The 16,781-nt window shown below is 50.1% G+C and overlaps 1 protein-coding gene and 1 long non-coding RNA gene across 5 annotated transcripts in view; one reads left to right on the forward strand and one right to left on the reverse strand.

The window, feature by feature from the left end:
• RNF38 (ring finger protein 38) overlaps positions 1-5,973 on the reverse strand; it is a 158,644-nt gene extending 152,671 nt beyond the window's left edge. For 3 of the 4 annotated variants that reach the window (XM_070250718.1, XM_070250717.1, XM_070250716.1), the window contains exon 1: positions 5,644-5,973. In XM_070250718.1, coding sequence (XP_070106819.1) covers positions 5,644-5,893 — 250 coding nt within the window. In that variant the 5' untranslated portion in view covers positions 5,894-5,973. The remainder of the gene's footprint in view (positions 1-5,643) is intronic. The other variant, XM_070250723.1, reaches the window with a different exon arrangement.
• A 476-nt stretch (positions 5,974-6,449) lies between these two features.
• LOC138920708 (uncharacterized) lies at positions 6,450-16,358 on the forward strand. Its single transcript, XR_011432388.1, has 3 exons — positions 6,450-7,960; positions 10,142-10,375; positions 10,494-16,358. It is a non-coding gene; the product is annotated as an uncharacterized lncRNA (long non-coding RNA).
• Positions 16,359-16,781: the final 423 nt, after the last annotated feature.

Genomic DNA, 16,781 nt, shown 5'->3' on the forward strand with positions numbered 1-16,781 from the left:
TGTTCATTATGAGAGTCCCAACTCCTATTTGCAAAAGCGATTATGAAATGAATACTTGTTTTACTTTCAGCCTACCCAACTACCTCAGTCTCCTCTTCAAAACCGCTACTTTCTAGCTCTGTGACCATCAAACAGGTTTAAACTGAAGATCAGTGAGCCCCATCTGCACACACTGAAATCAGCCGTGCTGGAGCAGAAGGGACGCGGACAGGGAACTTTCAACTCAGGGGACAACCCAAAAGCGCTACAAAATGTCCTACCACTTGAATGCCAGCTACTCTCTCTTCCAAGGATGCAGTTTTCCTCTTTTACCACTTCTTCCCTCCATTTTTTCCTTCAACAGGGTCAGATGACCGTATACCTCAAAAGTGACAATCTCTCCCTTATTTCTACACACGCTTTATCACAAAAGCAGACAATGCAGTAACAGCTTTCCACATGGCAACTCGAGGGAACTGCGGATAAACCCTGGAACAGTCCCATCCTTCTCCTCCTCCACCTGCCCAGCATCACTCCAGCGAGTGTTCTGAGCAGCCCTAGCACAGCACTAAGATCCACTTAAGCCGAACAGGAAAAACCAAACTGCCTCCTGTGGGTAAGGCCTGCGGATGAGGACTGTTTCTCCTCCTTGTGTGGGCATAACACCACTTGCGTTAAACATTTTCAGTTTTATTTACACACATTTCCTTCAAAAAAATTCCTTCAAGACAGCAGCAAAAGCACCAGGAAACTCTCTATCCATCACTCTCAATCGTGTTTAAAAATAATTAAAAAGACAACAGGAACCACTTCAAATGTCCCGCTTCCTTGAGCCCACAGGACAGCTCTCTGCCCTGACAACTGTTCTGAAAACCATGCTGCCACTCTGTGCGACAGCAGTAGGAAGTCCAGTCTCGTCCTTGGTTCAGCCCCCACCCCGTCTCTCTCCAAGAAAAAATGAAACAGCAGGAAGCGTAAACAACCACTTAATGGAAAACACAAATGGGTAAATATTTCAAAATTGGCTAAAAAGCCTCAGGTCTTAAGAAATTCAAGAATGCTAGTAGGGGGAAATAGGAAGAGAAAAATAACATCATGTTTCCCTGAAAGTGAGCACTGTAAGAATGCAAAGACAAACGTGGTTCAAAGCCACTGTCTCTCCTCCACTTACCAGTGCTTTCGTCTTTTTAATGGTTTCTCTCTCCTTCTGTCTTTCCATACAGAATGGTATTTCTAAATCGATTCTTCTGTACCTCTTTCTCCAGCCCCATAACACATTTTACAATTTTCAGCTGACCTCTTTGGTTCACGTGAGCAGGGTGATGAAAAGCCAGGGGCAGGTCCCTTCGCATGCAAAGCTCACCTGCAGCCCCAGGCCCAAGCCCGAGCAGCCCTCTTTGCAGAGCCCCTGATGAGGGTGGACAGCACTTAGTTACAGCTGGACCAGCACTTCCGGGACTGCAGGGCCACACTGGTCCATAAAGCACCTCCGTGAGAAGGAGAAAGGGGTGCCCTCTCTGAGGGGACACAGTTCCACACGAGGTGCTCATCTTGGTAAGGGGAGCACAGAATGGACTTCCACTCCCACTTGCCACCCAAAACAAGTGTCCCTGTGCTGGGCCCAATGCATACAACCCTCCACAGCTGCCCTGCAAAAATGTACCTGGGGCAACACTGCACCTCCAGAGTAGGTTTCCAGAAAGAACCACCTCACCAAAGACAAATAAACAGGCACTGCACAAATTTCATTACCAGAAATCCCCACCTTTACTAATACAAATTCATACCTAAACATATTAAGACTAGAGCAGGGGCTGGCCCCATGGCCAAGTGGTTAAATTCGCGCGCTCCGCTGCAGGCGGCCCAATGTTTCGTTGGTTCGAATCCTGGGCGCGGACATGGCACTGCTCATCAAAACACGCTGAGGCAGCGTCCCACATGCCACAACTAGAAGGACCCACAACGAAGAATATACAACTATGTACGGGGGGCTTTGGGGAGAAAAAGGAAAAAGTAAAATTAAAAAAAAACAGACTAGAGCAAAAACAGTCTAGCAGAGGAGGAAAACTAGCAAATTTGGGAAAAAGACAACTCCTACATCTTGAGGGATAATCGGTTGCTTCCTAAGGACCATGATCTTAGACAACAGGCCTAAACAGCTGAACGTTGAATGCACGTCATAAGCTGAAACACTAAAACAATCACCACCATCTGCACAAGAAGGCATGGATACTCACCTCTGCAGGTTCACTTTCTCCAAATCTGATAGTTCTTTTTTTTCTCAATTTTTATTTTATTTATTTTTTACTCTTCTTCTCCCCAAAGCCCCCCAGTACATAGTTGTAAATTCCAGTTGTAGGTGCTTCTAGTTGTGGCATGTGGGACGCCACTTCAGCATGGCTTCTTGAGCAGTGCTAGGTCCGCGCCCAGGATCCGAACCTGCAAAATCCCGGGCCACCCAAGCAGAGTGCGCAAACTTAACCACTGGGCCACGGGGCCGGCCCCTCCTTCTTTCTTAGACCTTTTTTCAGTTCTATTCTACAGTTATATAAAACCACATAGAGTGACACATGGTTAAATTTGTAACACCTGATCAATTCCCCCCGTGGGTGGTGGGCCCCTTTCCTGCACAGAAATAAGAGGAATAGATAGCCTGGATTACAAAGGGCTTAACGATCTATGGCTTCCAACCCTATCATTCTTTTATGCCCTACAGAAGAGCTAAGTGTCACATGCGTCCACATTAGTCCCAGTCATGCAGGAGGGGCAACAGAAGGCAGCCTGCGGGCTAGCTGGGGCAAAGCTGAAATGGAGTACAGCCCAGCGTCAGAATGCTAAGGCAGCGGTTCTCGAACTTTAGTGGGCATCGAATCTACTGGGGAACTTTTTCAGACTCAGATTTCTGGGGCCCTCCATACATCTGATAAGTGAGAACGTCCTGGGGCACTTATATTTTGACAAAGCTCAAACTGCTGACCTAGGTCCACTAGAATGGTCAGAGAAACTGGGAAATCCTCCACGACTATCAGCAATTCCAAAATAAAAGGCAGCCATCACCAACCGAGGCTGTGCAGGTCAGAAAGGATGAGAAGAGGACCGCCAGCTGCAGCCTAACAGGCTGTGCTGGGCGGGAGCCTGTAGCTAGAGGTTCCCTGTTACTGGGCAAAAAAGCCCTGTGCCCTGTAAGCAAAAAAGTTTTTTGCATGTGAGAAATACTTCTAACATCTGAAAAATATTTAAAATAATATAATGACTATCTCTGTACCCTACACCCAAGATAAGCAAATCTTAAATTGCAATGATCTGATTCAGAGGTTTTCAGTACTAGAATATTACAGATACAACTACAGCCCTCTGTACCCCTGTCCAACCCCATTCCTTATCTCCTCTTCCCAGAGATAATCACTACTCTGAATTTGGAGTTAGTCGTTCCCCTGCACGTTGCTATACTATTACTTCGTATGTACACAGCCACAAACAACATAATTTTGCATGTTTTCAGATTTTATGCAAGTGGAAACAGTCTGTAAGAATTCTTCTGTTCCTTGCTGCCCCACCCCACAGTAGATTTGTAAGAGTCAACCACTTTAATGCATGTGGCTACAGTTTATTTTTCACAATGCTAGACCATCAACTGTGCAGGACTATCTAACATTCTGTGTATTCCAGGTGGGTGGACATTTAAGCTGCAATGAGCATTCCTGTACTTATTCTCTCGGACAAGCGTGCAGCAGTTTCTTAGAGTGTATACCTGGAAATGGACATTTGGGGTAAATAGGTATGTTTGCCCTCCTTCAACTGGACATCACTATACTGCTCTCCAAGGTGGCTGGGTCCAGTTACATTCCCACTAGCAGTATGGAACCACAACCTTACCAACACTTGGTTATCGCAGCATTTAATTTTTGCCAATCTCATGGGTGTGAAATGGCATCTCATTGCTGTTTCAATTTGCACTTCCCTGATTATAAGTCTTCGACAAGGAAATTCTCCTGCTTTTATATGCACGTGTCAAATAGGTGTTTCTCAGTTTAAGAAAATCTAACCCATCTTTGTCTGATTCAGGGCACTTCTTCCCCAAGTACCCTGCCAACAGCCACCACAGCTGGAAAGCTGAGGTGCAGGAAAACAGCTGAGTTAAATAAGGAATCATCTTGGACAGAGGGCCCTAATTAACGCATTTGCTAATTAGTCTTTCCCTTCCCTCTTTTGGCAAGTCTTACTTCCAAGACAATACTATGGGCCTGTGACCTTAGATCAGGGGAGAGAACAGGGATGGGGAGTGGGAAAACTAAAACAGACATAAAAGTACCACAACAGTCTTTACACAAAGAAAATAAAGTGACTGCAGACCAATACCCATTACTCCACCTTCTAAATACTCTCCACGCTAACAGACTCCTCTCAAGCTCATCACGTCGGGCTCCCTCTGAAACGTTCCCACCTTTTTCTCTAGACCAGACGCTGTCCCCCCTCCCTACCGCAACCCTTTCATCTCCCTTCCCCCTCAATGACGAGATAGCCTCTCCCTTTTCCCCAGTCCACAGCTTCTGGTTCCTAGCTCCACAGGACCCTCTCCCTGTCCTCTCCAACTCCACGTCCTCGCTTCCTTCCCTTTCCAAGATGCATCCACAGTAAAAACAGCCCTCCCATCACCCACCCCAAAGAAATACAGGAATCCCCTGCAGTCCGCGGCCCTGCGTTACATGCCAGGCAGGCGGGCGACTTGTCCCCCTTCGCCTGGGACAGCTGTCCTGTCTCGGGGGGTTCTCCAAGTGTGCCAGGTCCAGACCACCCGGAAAAAACTCATTCGGCCTTCGGTGGCAGAAGCGTCTTTACCAGGGCCACAGGCGCACTCCTGTCTGGGGCATGAACGGACCTCGGGCCCTTTCGTGGAAAAGACACCTCCCGGGGACCTCCACACAGGCAGGCAGGCCTCCCTCCTGGCGCCCAGCGGGGATGCTTTAGCCCTCGGAGCGGTAGGGAAGGGGCCTGGCAGAGACCGAACCGTCCCCGCGGTAAGAAGTTTCCGCGGCTCTGCCCCACTCGCCCAAGGAGGCCCTCGCCCCCAGAGCACACCCCTTACACGAGTCTCCCCGCTGCGGCTCCCCGGATCGGCTCCCCAGAGCACCACCGACCCCCAGAGCGGGCCCTGCACCTCCGTCCCGCCCCGCAGGAGAGCCTTCCTCCTAAGCCAGCCCGAACGGCGCTGGGTGGGCGTGCCCGGACCGGGACCGGCGCCCCCCGCTCCCCGAGCGATCCTCCCGGCTCTCGGGGGCTGGGAGCTCCTCCTCGCCCCGGCGCCCTGCGCGGGCCCGCGCCGGCCCAGGGGGCCCGGGTCCCAGCCAGGCTACGACTCTCACCGGCTCTGTGACCTTGGGCAAGTCACTGCCCGGCGGCAGCCTCAGTTTCCCCCTCTGCCCAGCGGGGACCGGGAGAGCTCCCGCGCTGCCCGCCCGAGGGGAGGGGCTGCCCCGGGGGAAACGCTTTGTGAACCGCTCGGCGCGGCGGGGACGCCCGGCTCCCAGGGCTCCCGGCCGGACGAGGCTCCCCCGCCCGCGCTCCGCCCCTCGGCGGGGCCGCGCTGCTGGACCGCACGCCCTTGGCCGCCGCCCGCGCGAGCCCCCCACGGCCCTCCCGCCCGGCCCGCTCCCGCCCCCGTACCTGCTCCCGGCGCTCGGCCGCAGGCGCCGCCACCCTGCGCGCCCGCCCGGAGAGGCCCGGGGCCCGGAGGGCTGAGGCGGCCGACGGCGGCGGGCTCGGGCCGGGGCGGCGGCGGGGGGCGCGGGCGGCGCGGGGGCCCGAGCTCGGCGGGGCCCGGCCTGGGAGACGACGACGAGGGCTGGAAGTGCGCGGCGGCCGCGGCTGCTGAGGCGGTGGCGGCGGCGACCGCGGCGGCAGCGCTTCCGCTCATGGCGGGCCCGCGGGCAGCGGCCCCGGCGGCGCCTCGACTCCGGCGCGGCGGGCGCTGGCTGGGCCCGGGCCGGAGGCGGCGGCGGCTGTGGCGGCGGCGGAGGCGGCTCCCGGAGGGGGCGGGGGCGGGGCCGGGAAGCGGCGGCGGCGGAGGGGGCGGGGCCGGGAAGCGGCGGCGGCGGAGGGGGCGGGGCCTCCGCGCCGCCGCCGCCAATGGGCGCCGGGCTCCTGGGCTCCGGGGCGGTGGCGGCGGGGGGCGGCCTCTGCCCGGCCTCTCGCCCGGGCCCGGAGGCTGAGGGCCGCCGGCTGGAGAGGCCTGCTCGGGGGCGCGCCGCCTCGGGTCCGCCTCCGGGGCCAGGCCTCCCGCGACCCAAGCCCGCCTGCGCCTGGGGCTCCGCTCGCGGCTGCCGGGGCGCCGGTGTTCGCGCCCGCGGGGTCGCCGGGGCTTGGCCCGGGAGCTGCCTCCCGCTGCCCGGCTGCGCCGCCTCGGCCTCGCTCCCCCGCTGGCCCGCGCTGCAGCCGCCGCCTCCCGCTTTCCGTTCCGACGCTCAGGAGGAAGCTGTCTGCGTCCTCAGGCTGCGTCTCCGCGATGGGTCAGCCCCGGCCCGGAGAGGACGGTTGAGGCCGAGACGGGCGGACGGAGAGGCGCCGCCCGAGCTGGGTCAGGAGCCGCGGCCCGCCGGCTCAGCCCTGGCCCCGCGCCCCCTTCTCTGACTCTCTTCCCGTCCTGCTTAAACGCCCTGGCCTTGGAGGACTGGCAGGAAGCCGGCCCCGCGCCGGGCCCGTCTCAGAGGACGGAGAGGCTGCGAGGTGAGGAGCGGCTTCTGAGCTGGGCTCAGTTTTCCCGAGAGTAGTCTGCGGGTTCGCGGCCCCCCTGGCCGCCCTCCCCTCTTGGATGTGATGCTGGTCGCCTAACCCATTTCCTCTGTTTCTCTGACGCTCGTACCAAAGCCGTGGAGGAGCAAAATTGCTCAGCCGTGTGCTGGGGTTGCCGCCAAGTGCAGCCATGTGGGCGAGGGCGCCGCTGAGCTGCTGACTCGATCGTTTCGGTAAAGGGTTATCCTCAGCCTTTCCGCCCATGCAGCCCCCGACTGGGGACCGAGCAGAGACGGCGACCAGTTGACAAGGCCCAGTGCTCCGGTGGCGGGCTGGCCCCATGAGAGAGAAGTGTGAAGGAATCTGGCAACAGAGATTTCCGATTCCACCCTGACGCTTACTAGGGGCGTGATCTTTCACGCACATGGTCATCAGCCATGTTAGGCATTGGGGACACAGTGATGAAGACACAGTCCAGGCCTTGAACGGGTCGACAGCCTCCTCGGAGGATGGTGAGATATGCTGTTGGAAGTTAGGAACTGAAGAATGAGCAGCAGTTTACCAGGTGGAGCAGGTTGGGGGAAACTGGACTGGGAAGACGTGAAGATTCTAACTGGCCAAGGGACCTAGTGTTGTCAGAATTCCGTTCTTGATTTTCTGGTCACAGAGGAGGCAGATAACATGGCGTTACTACCTGGGGCTTCAGTCCCAATGCCCGCCCGCCGTAGAATGCCCGGAAACGCTGCCTCTAAACTATGGCGTTCTTCTCCCCTTTGACACGGCTCAGCAGCCTTGAGCAAAATCAGACCTATTTTCACCCCAGAGCCCAAACCCCAAACCCCAGTTGCAGCTCTTACGACTCCCATTTGGTCAAATGCCTTGCCCAACAGCCCTAGAAGAAAAGGAGCAGGCGAGCTGTTTAATCCAGTAACCAAAGGAGCCTTCCGAGGCTGCCTTGCAGGCCAAGAAGAAACAGGCGAGAGGGCCAGGTCGGGCCCTGGGCCGCCTCACCTTGCCAGTTAAGGGGTGCAAAAGAAAGGGCGGACCACGTCCATGTGTGCTGTCATCTTCATCTCTGAAAATTTCCATCCTCCAGCAATCGTCAGGAAGAGAAATGAGCATGATGGGTTTAGGAAACCGCAAGTTTAAAAGGGCTGGAGTGCAGCCTGGGTGACGAGTGGAGAATTAAGAGGAGGCCAGAAGACCATGAAGAATCTCGAATGCCACGTTGAGGCATTTGAACCTAACGCAGGTAACTAAAGAGAGCTATTGAAGGGTTCAGTGAGAGAATGACATGGTCAGATTGGATTTTGGAAAGACTCTGGCTGCTGCATGGAAAATGGATTGGAGAGGAACAAGAGGAGAAGCAATAAAGCTGGCTAAAAAGCTCTTTGGCAAGGGATGAAAGTGACACAAACTGGGGCAGAGATGGTAGGAATAGAGAGCTATTAAGGTGGTAGAATCACCACGACCTAGCTGTTGAGGAAGATGAGAGGATGAAGGATGACAAAGATTTTTGTCTTGGGCAACTGGGTGACAGTGGTGCCATTCCTGAAGACAGGGGATACAGGAGGAGGAACAGAGAACTGTGGTGCTGGTTAGATCAGTTCATTTCTCTGACCTCGCTGTCCTCAGGCATATAAGGCAGAGGGCTGAGGGAGCTGGACTACAGTCACTACTATACAGTTTCTAATGTCCTTCTGAGACTGGCATCCAGAGATTTACAAGGAGAGGCAAGATAGCAGGTTGCCCATTTTGCTTTCTGTTTCTATCTTTTTTAATTGTGGTAAAATATACATAACGTAATTTTATCATTTTAACCCTTTTCAAGTATATAATTCAGTGGCATTAATTACTGACTTAACTCGGGCTGCCATTAAAAAATTACTATAGGCTGGTGGCTTGAACAACAGAAATTGATTTCCTCACAGTTCTGGAGACTAGCAGTGCGAGATCAAGGAGCCAACATGGTCACTTTCTGGTGGGAGCTCTCTCCTGGCTGTAGATGGCCGATTTCTCGCTGTGACCTCACGTGGTGGGGAGAGAGTGACAGCAAGCTCTCTGGTGTCTCTTCTCATCTTGAGGCCCCACCCTGAGTACCTCAAAACCTAATGTCTCCCCAAAGCCCCATCTGCAAATATTACCACACTGGGTGTTAGGACTTCAACATATGAATTTTGGAGGAACACAATTCAGTCTGTAGCGACTACATTCACAATGTTACTCCACCATCGCCACCATCCAGTTCCAGAATTGTTTTATCATCCCAAACAGAAATTCTGTACCTGTTAAACAATAACTCTCCCGTTCTCTCTTCCCCCAGCCCCTGGTACCTTATTCTGCTTTCTGTCTCTATGAATGTGCCTAGTCTAAGTACCTCATAGACACAGAATCATACAATACGTGTCCTTTTGTGTCTGGCTCATTTCACTTAGCATAATGTTTTCAAAGTTCAACTATGTTGTAGCATGTACCCATCTTATTCCATTTTAAAGCTGAATGCTATTCCACTGCATGTATATAGCACACTTTGTTTATCCGTCATTCATCCATCAATGGGCATTTATATTTGCTTCCACCTTTTGGCTATTGTGAGTAATATTGCTGTGAACATTGGTGTACAAGTATCTGTTTAAGCCCTGCTTTCAATTCTCTTGAATAGGAGTGGAATTGCTACATCATATGGTCATTCTATGCTTAACTTTTTGAGGAGCCACCAAACTGTTTCCCATAGTGGCTGCCCAATTTTACATTCCCGTCAGCAATACAACACCTGTTATTTTCCTTCTTTTAAATATTAGCCATCCTAATGGGTGTAAAGTGCTGTCTCACTGTGGTTCTGATTTACATTTCCCATTTCACTTTCAAGACCAGCATATCTATTACTTGCATTTGTCTTCCAGCTTGGTTTGCAAATTTTGAGGGGGCAGGAGGTAGATAGACGACAGAGATGATTAGAAAATCCTGAATGAGTTCTTTCCTGAAAAATTGTTGCACAACAATAGACTTCTAATAGTATGAAAACCAAAAGAAGAGCAAGATAGTCTCGGCTACACCACAGAAGAATACGGTGCAGCCTGTGCGACTGAAGCCCTCCAGGTGAGATGGAACTCAATGACGGTCGTAACCATGCCGAGCAAAGGCAGTGGAAAGGGCAAGGCCAGTGGAAGGGGCTGGAGCAGGAGGTGAGGAATTTAACCTCCAACAGCTGGTGACTGCACTTGTTCTCAAGCACATCACAAACACCTGTGAAACTCCTCTGAGGGCTCCCTGAAACACCTAGGGATGTACATTACGGGGTCTGGGCGAGGGCAAAAGAACACACTGACCTTTTTCTCACTGCTGTGACCCTAATAGGCGTGAGTTTCTATTTCCTTAGGCTTGATTCCTAAAACTAGAATTGCCAGGTCAATTGTTTTTTTTTTCTCCTTAGAGGAAAATTAGCCCTGAGCTAACATCTGCCGCCAATCCTCCTCTTTTTGCTGAGGAAGACCAGCCCTGACCTAACATCCGTGTCCATCTTCCTCTACTTTATGTGTGGGACGCCTGCCACAGCATGGCTTGACAAGCAATGCGTAGGTCCACACTTGGGATCCGAACCCATGAATCCCAGGCCACGAAAGCAGAACATGCGAACTTAACCACTGCACCAGCAGGCTGGCCCCAGGTTAATCTTTTTAAAGGTTTTACTTTCCAGAAAAATTATAGCAATTTATTTTTTTAATCGTTTTTCTTCTTCTTCTCCCCAAAGCCCCCCAGTACATAGTTATATATTCTACTTGTAGGTCCTCCTGGCTCTGCTATGTGGGACGCCAGCCTCAGCATGGTTTGATGAGCAGTGCTAGGTCCGCACCCAGGATCCGAACCGGCGAACCCCGGGTAGATGAAGTGGAGCATGGGAACTTAACCACTCGGCCACGGGCCAGCTCCTGGCCCATGACTTCTAACTACTGCTTAGTGCTCCATCCACCACATTTTGCCTAAGGATTTCTTTGACTGTGGACACCCAAATTGTCTCCAATTCCCACAGCCAAAAACAAAGCTGCTGTGAATCTATTTGTACACGTCCTCTATGGGACCTGGGTGAGAATTCTTTGGGTTATATATCCAGTAGCAAAGCTGCATATTTTATAGTTTTTTTCCTCTTTTATATAGTTTTGGTTTTCATTTTTTGATTACTGATAAGGATAAATGTGTGTGTGGGGGGGTGTGGGTGTGTATTTCTTTAACCACTATATTCTTCCAGGAATTTTCTGATCACATCCTTAGCCCTATCCTCCATTGCTTCTTTAAAGACTAGTTTAGCCTATAATTGATCATAACACGTTGAATAAATGTGATACATGAGTCCATAACGATACTCGAAGAGAGAAAGGAGGAAAAACTCATTTGCCACCAATGAAAATACTAGGATGCTTACTCCTTTCTCAGGAAATTGGTAATTAAGAGAAAGAATGAAGCATTTAACCTGCTATTTCAAGAAGAAATTAGGTTCATCTCCAATTGATGAGTGAAAACTCTTCTTTACAGAAGAATGTCAGCTAATAAATGTAGAAGGACTGATAGAATTAGGAAATCACCATTTTGCAATCTCCAATAAGATAATTGATTCAGGCAAGGATCATCAGCAAATGTTAAACTATTAAAAAAGAAAGGAAGAGAAAAGACCAGTCTACCATTGTGTCTATTTCCTACCACTCACTTGCCCCAAGAACACTTCCAATGTGCCTTCTGCTGCCACCATTCTATTAAAACTGCAGTGCTTGAGGGACAATGGTGACTTTGCAATTGCTAAATACAATGGCCTTTTCTCACCCTCCATGATCTCTTTGTGATATTTGACATTAGGGGCCACCTCCCTTTTCTTGTAACTCTCTTCTTTCATCCACAAAAGACTGGTTATTCATTGCTGCACAACAAACCAACCTAATATTAAGTGGCTGAAAACAATTTCTTATTATTTCTCATGGTTCTGTGGGTAGACTGAGCTCAGGTGGGTGGTTCCCACTCAGAATCTCTTATAAGGTTGCAGTCAGATGGTGGCTAGGGCTGGAGGCATCTGAAAGCTCCACTGGGCTAGAGATCCAAGATGGCTTCCTCCCTTGCTTTCTGGAACCTAAGCTGAGATGGCTGGAATAGCTGGGGGTTAGCAGGGTGTGTCTCTCTCCCAGTGGGGCTAGGTTGGGCTTTGTAGCAGCATGGTAGTCTCGGGATAGACAGACTTCTTACCTGGTGCCCAGCTTCCCCAGAGCAGACGTTCAAGGTGTCCCAGGTGGAAGCTGCAAGCCTTCTTCTGAGACAATTAATAGTCTCCTTCTCACCCAGTATGCATCATCCACTATCTCCAGCACTGGCTTCTTCAGAGGATAAAAAGAACCTAAAGACCCTTCCAGGGGCTGGCCCTGTGCCCAAGTTGTTAAGTTTGCACACCCTGCTTCGGCGGCCCAGGGTCATGCCAGTTTGGATCCTGGGCATGGACCTAGCACTGCTCATCAGGCCATGCTGAGGTGGTGTCCCACATAGCGGAGCCAGAAGGACCTGCAACTAGAATATACAACTATGTACTGGCGGGCTTTGGGGAGAAGAAGAAGAAGGAAAAAAGATGGCAACAGATGTTAGCTTAGGTGCCAATCTTAAAAAAAAAAAAGAGAGAGACCCTTTCAAAGCTGAGTGTAAAACTCATCCCTTTTCCTTTCCTCCTCTCTTTCTTTCTATTATTTTCCTTTTTGCTGAGGGAGATTAGCCCTGTGCTAACATCTGTTGCCAATCCTCCTTTTTTTTGTTGTTTTTGCTTGAGGAAGATTAGCCATGAGCTAACATCTGTGCCAGTCTTCCTCCAGTTTATATGTGGGTCTCTGCCACAGGGTGGCTGACAAGTGCTGTAGGTCTGTGCCCAGGATCTGAACCTATGAACCTGGGCAGCCAAAGCAGAGTTCACTGAACTTAACCACTACAACATGGGGCTGGCCCCAACCCATCCCTATTTTTATTGTTTCATTTTTAACTTTAGATATATCCCTGTCTAACCAAAAGGAATTTTGAAAGAAATACTCACTTTTCATCAAGTCTTTTGAAAGCATTCAACTTAGTTTTCATAGAACCAGGAAATATCTTTCCTTTTATGCTTGTGTTTATGCAATTTACTTAATATTTAATTAAAAACATACTTGCAGTAATAAACACACCTAACATAAACAGGTGTGTGGACAAAGTACCGGAGTGTTCAGTATACAGAGGCATAAACTGGGAGTATATTTTACATAGGGAATGGAACACACTAGTTAATTTGATTAGTCAATTAAAAGAGTTTCTAATGTATCTGTCATTGAACCTTTCAAATTGGAAGTAACATAAACTGCTTTAAGAAACATAGAATTTATTGGCTTCTATAACCCAAAATCTGGAGTGGATCTGGCATGGCTCGATTTGGGGGCTCCAACGATGTCATCAGCTCCCAGTCTTCCTTCATCTCTCAGCTGTGCTCACCACCATGTTGGCTTCATATGAGATGCCATGTGGTGGCAAGATGGCGATGGCAGCTCCTGGCACAGAAGAGAGAGCTTGTATCCATCTCAGCAATCCTAGCAAAAGACTCACTACCCTTCATTGGCTAAGATTGGGTATGTACCCCTCTGTACCAATCTGTGGCCAGGGCAATGCGATGACCTGATTGATTAGGACTGAGTCCCATGACCCCCTGAAGCCCTAATTAACCCCGTGGACTGAGAAGAATTGCCTTGGAGTGTTCCAGCATGGTATTATAGAAGTCCATTCCTGTGGTAATGATTGAAGGAAGGACTGTGCGCTGCTTGAGGGCAAGTGTAACATCTTGTTCCTCCCTGTGCTCCCACCCCACATACACAGCCCCCGACATGTTCCCCTGCATGCAGCAGGCATTGCTTACTGTGAGCTGAAAATCACAAGCATTTTTCTCTTCATTTACTGTGCACCTTATGGCAATTCATAGAAGATTTGCCCTTGGTGTGCAAAATGCCAGTCCCCATTTGCCTGAATTTTGTTATCTTTTGATCTCTCATGCTGTCAAAAGGCCTTGAAGCACAGGTTTGAATGGGGTTTGGACTCAAAGACACACAGAGCTGAGCTCCACGTATAATCCCCTGAGTGAAGTCTTTCCTCTCCTTAAGTCTTCACGTTGCTTTATAATGCTGGCTATGGCCAGGCTGCGGCTTTAACTTCACCTGCTGGGTTTGTACTAGAGCCACTTTTAAGGACTCTCCTTGGGTCTTTCCCCTACACTCCCTCCCTCCCTCCCCCTTCCCTTGGTCTCCCTTCCCTGCAGCCACAGCTGCTTGGCTCCAGGGCACTCAGATGGCACTGTTGCCTAGGCAACCCAGAAGGGGGCTTCATTCTACTGTCTCGTCAGAGGGGCCGGGCTGGCCCTGAGCTGGGAAGAGGCAGGGGCAGGGGACCTGGCCACCCAGCGCAGGGCGTGTGGAGAAGTAAACAGACCGCTGGTGCGCTGTCTGCCGGAAGAGATGGGAGTGTCATGGGTGTGACTGTCTGAGTGTTGTACAAGCAAACTGCCTAGGATGCTTGGGCCAGCTAAGAGAACAGGAACGGGATGGGGGAGGAAGGCCTGATGCATCTTGGGCTCAGGTCTGCAGAGCTGGAGTTAAATGACTGAGGCTCCGTATTAGTGTCCTGGGGCTGTGGTAACAAAGCACTACAAACTGGGTGGCTTAAAATAACAGAAATGTGTTGTCTCACTGTTCTGGAGAGGAGAGGCCCCAAATCAAGCTGTCTGCAGGACCACACTTCCTCCAAACCCGTAGGGGAATCCTTCCTTCCTCTTCCTGGCTTCTGAGGGCTTATGGCAATTGTTGGCCTTCCTTGGTTTGCAGCTGCGTAACTGCAGTCTCTGCCTTCGTGGTCACATGGTGCTCTCCCTGTGGGTCTCTTCCTGTGGCCATCTTCCCATAAGGACACCAGTCATAGGAGTCCAGGCCCACCCTACTCCAGTGTGAGTTCATCAGAACTGTTTACATCTGCACCCACTCTACTTCCAAGCAAGGTCACATTCTGAAGGATCTGGTGTTAGGACTTCAACAGAACTCTTTTTTTCAGGGGACACAATTCAAACCATGACAGGCTCCCAGACAGGTATGAAATGATGGAGAAAATGGTTTTAGAAGTTCCTGTGGTATAACACAAAGGCCAGTAAAGGTTATTTGATCAGACTAAGGAAGGCCTGGACCACCAGGCTGAGGAGCTAGGCTTTTAGTTAGCAGAGGGGGGTCACGAAGGGTCTTGGAGCAGTGTGACTACCTATGAGACTCAGGGTTTTTGTCATCGGTTGCTCTTTATTTTGTGGTACCAGTGGTATGAGCCACTTCTTTCTCTAATGCATTCACCCCAACCACCAGTTTAAGTGACAGGCCAACCCCGGAGCTGAAGCATGGCAACAGCCTCCAAAGTGAACAGCTCAGAGTTTGGTGTAGTTCAGAAGGAAGACCACCGCATGCTGAAGATGTCTGCCTCAGTTGCCTCAGCAGTCAAATGGGGATAGTAAGAGCACCTGTCTCATGGGGTTGTCAGAGGGAGTCAATGCAGACTTGTTTATACATATCTTAGAAGAATGCCTGGCAAAGGAAGAACTCAACAAATGCTCACAATTATTATGCAAAGAGGGACAGTTCATTCGGCCAGGAAGGGTGGGAAAAGCAATTATGATTAGTGCTGGTTGTTAGACCCCAGACCCTGGAACTACTGCCCCCCTTCTCCCCTCCAGGAACAACAGTGTCTCATGTTTGCGCAGCACCTGTTTTCCAAGTACTCTGTCACCTGCTCTCCTCCTCTCTGTGTGTCCTTGTGAGGTTTTCTACGTAATCTTGGGAGGGAGTCAGGGCTCTCATGATTACCTCCATTTTACAGATTAGAAACTGAGACCCAGATGGATTAAATCAGCTACTTTCAACATTTTTCCTTCTGAGACGCATATGATAGATGATGCTTTCAGGGGACACACTCCCGTGTGGAACTCCTGCCATGTCTGCATCCCTTTCTCTCCCGCTGAAGAGTATTTGATGCTATGCAGCCATTAAGAAGGGTGTTTAGAGCTATACGTAATTGATGTGGAAAGATATCTCTGATATATTGTTATGAAAAAAATCAAATTGCAAATTGGCTATTTGTAGTAATATTCTATGTGTGTTTGCATGCACAGATATGAAGTCGTCAGAGAGGCCACAGAGGAAACTGTTAACCGTGGTTAACTCTGAAAGTGAGGAGCGAGTGGGGGTAGAGTGGGTGGAGGGAACTTTCACTTTTACTTTATGCAATTTTTAAATAAGCATGTATTATTTTTATAAAGAAAAGTTCCATTCTGAAAATACAAGAAAGCATTCAGTATGCAAGCAACACTATTATAGGCATACCTTGAGTCTGCTCTGATTTTCTTCAGGGAAGTCCTTCATGAATATGTACAGACTATCTCTGGAAGGATATTTAGGAAGCTGATGACAGTGGTTGCCTCTCAAGAGGGAGACTGGTGGACTGGTGTTTGGAGTCAGGGATGGGGGAAAATGGACTCTATACTCTTGCATAAGATTTAATTTGTTCTTAACCAAATGCATGTATTATGAATTCAAATGGATTAAGAGAAAATTATTAAAAGCTTCAGTGGTTTATAATCACCAGTGAATAATTTGTAACTCACCTCATGACTGATCACAACACACTAGTGCTTCCCACTGGATTACATGCTAAGCAGAGGGCTGAGATCCAGAGTCAAGACTCCTGACTCCTAGTCTGTGGTTTTTTACACTATGTCATTGCCCGGGGTGGTTGCTTCAAGGCTGCACCATCCCACCCCCAACACCCCCTGTGCCCACCCCCCAGCTGAACAAGCCATGGCACTAACATCACAGTTGTCACAGCAGAAAAGTCATGACTGTGGAATTAACTCCCCAACCAGGCTTTAGCCAACCATGCTTCTATATTCTTTCACCTGCTTTCTTTTTTCTCATTGAGATATAACTTACACACGGTGAAGTGTACAAATATTAAATGTTCATCTCAAAGAATTTTTATATATCTTCACTGTGTAACCACCA

This window comes from Equus caballus, chromosome 25 (assembly GCF_041296265.1).
Source record: "Equus caballus isolate H_3958 breed thoroughbred chromosome 25, TB-T2T, whole genome shotgun sequence".
Lineage (NCBI taxonomy): Eukaryota > Metazoa > Chordata > Mammalia > Perissodactyla > Equidae > Equus > Equus caballus.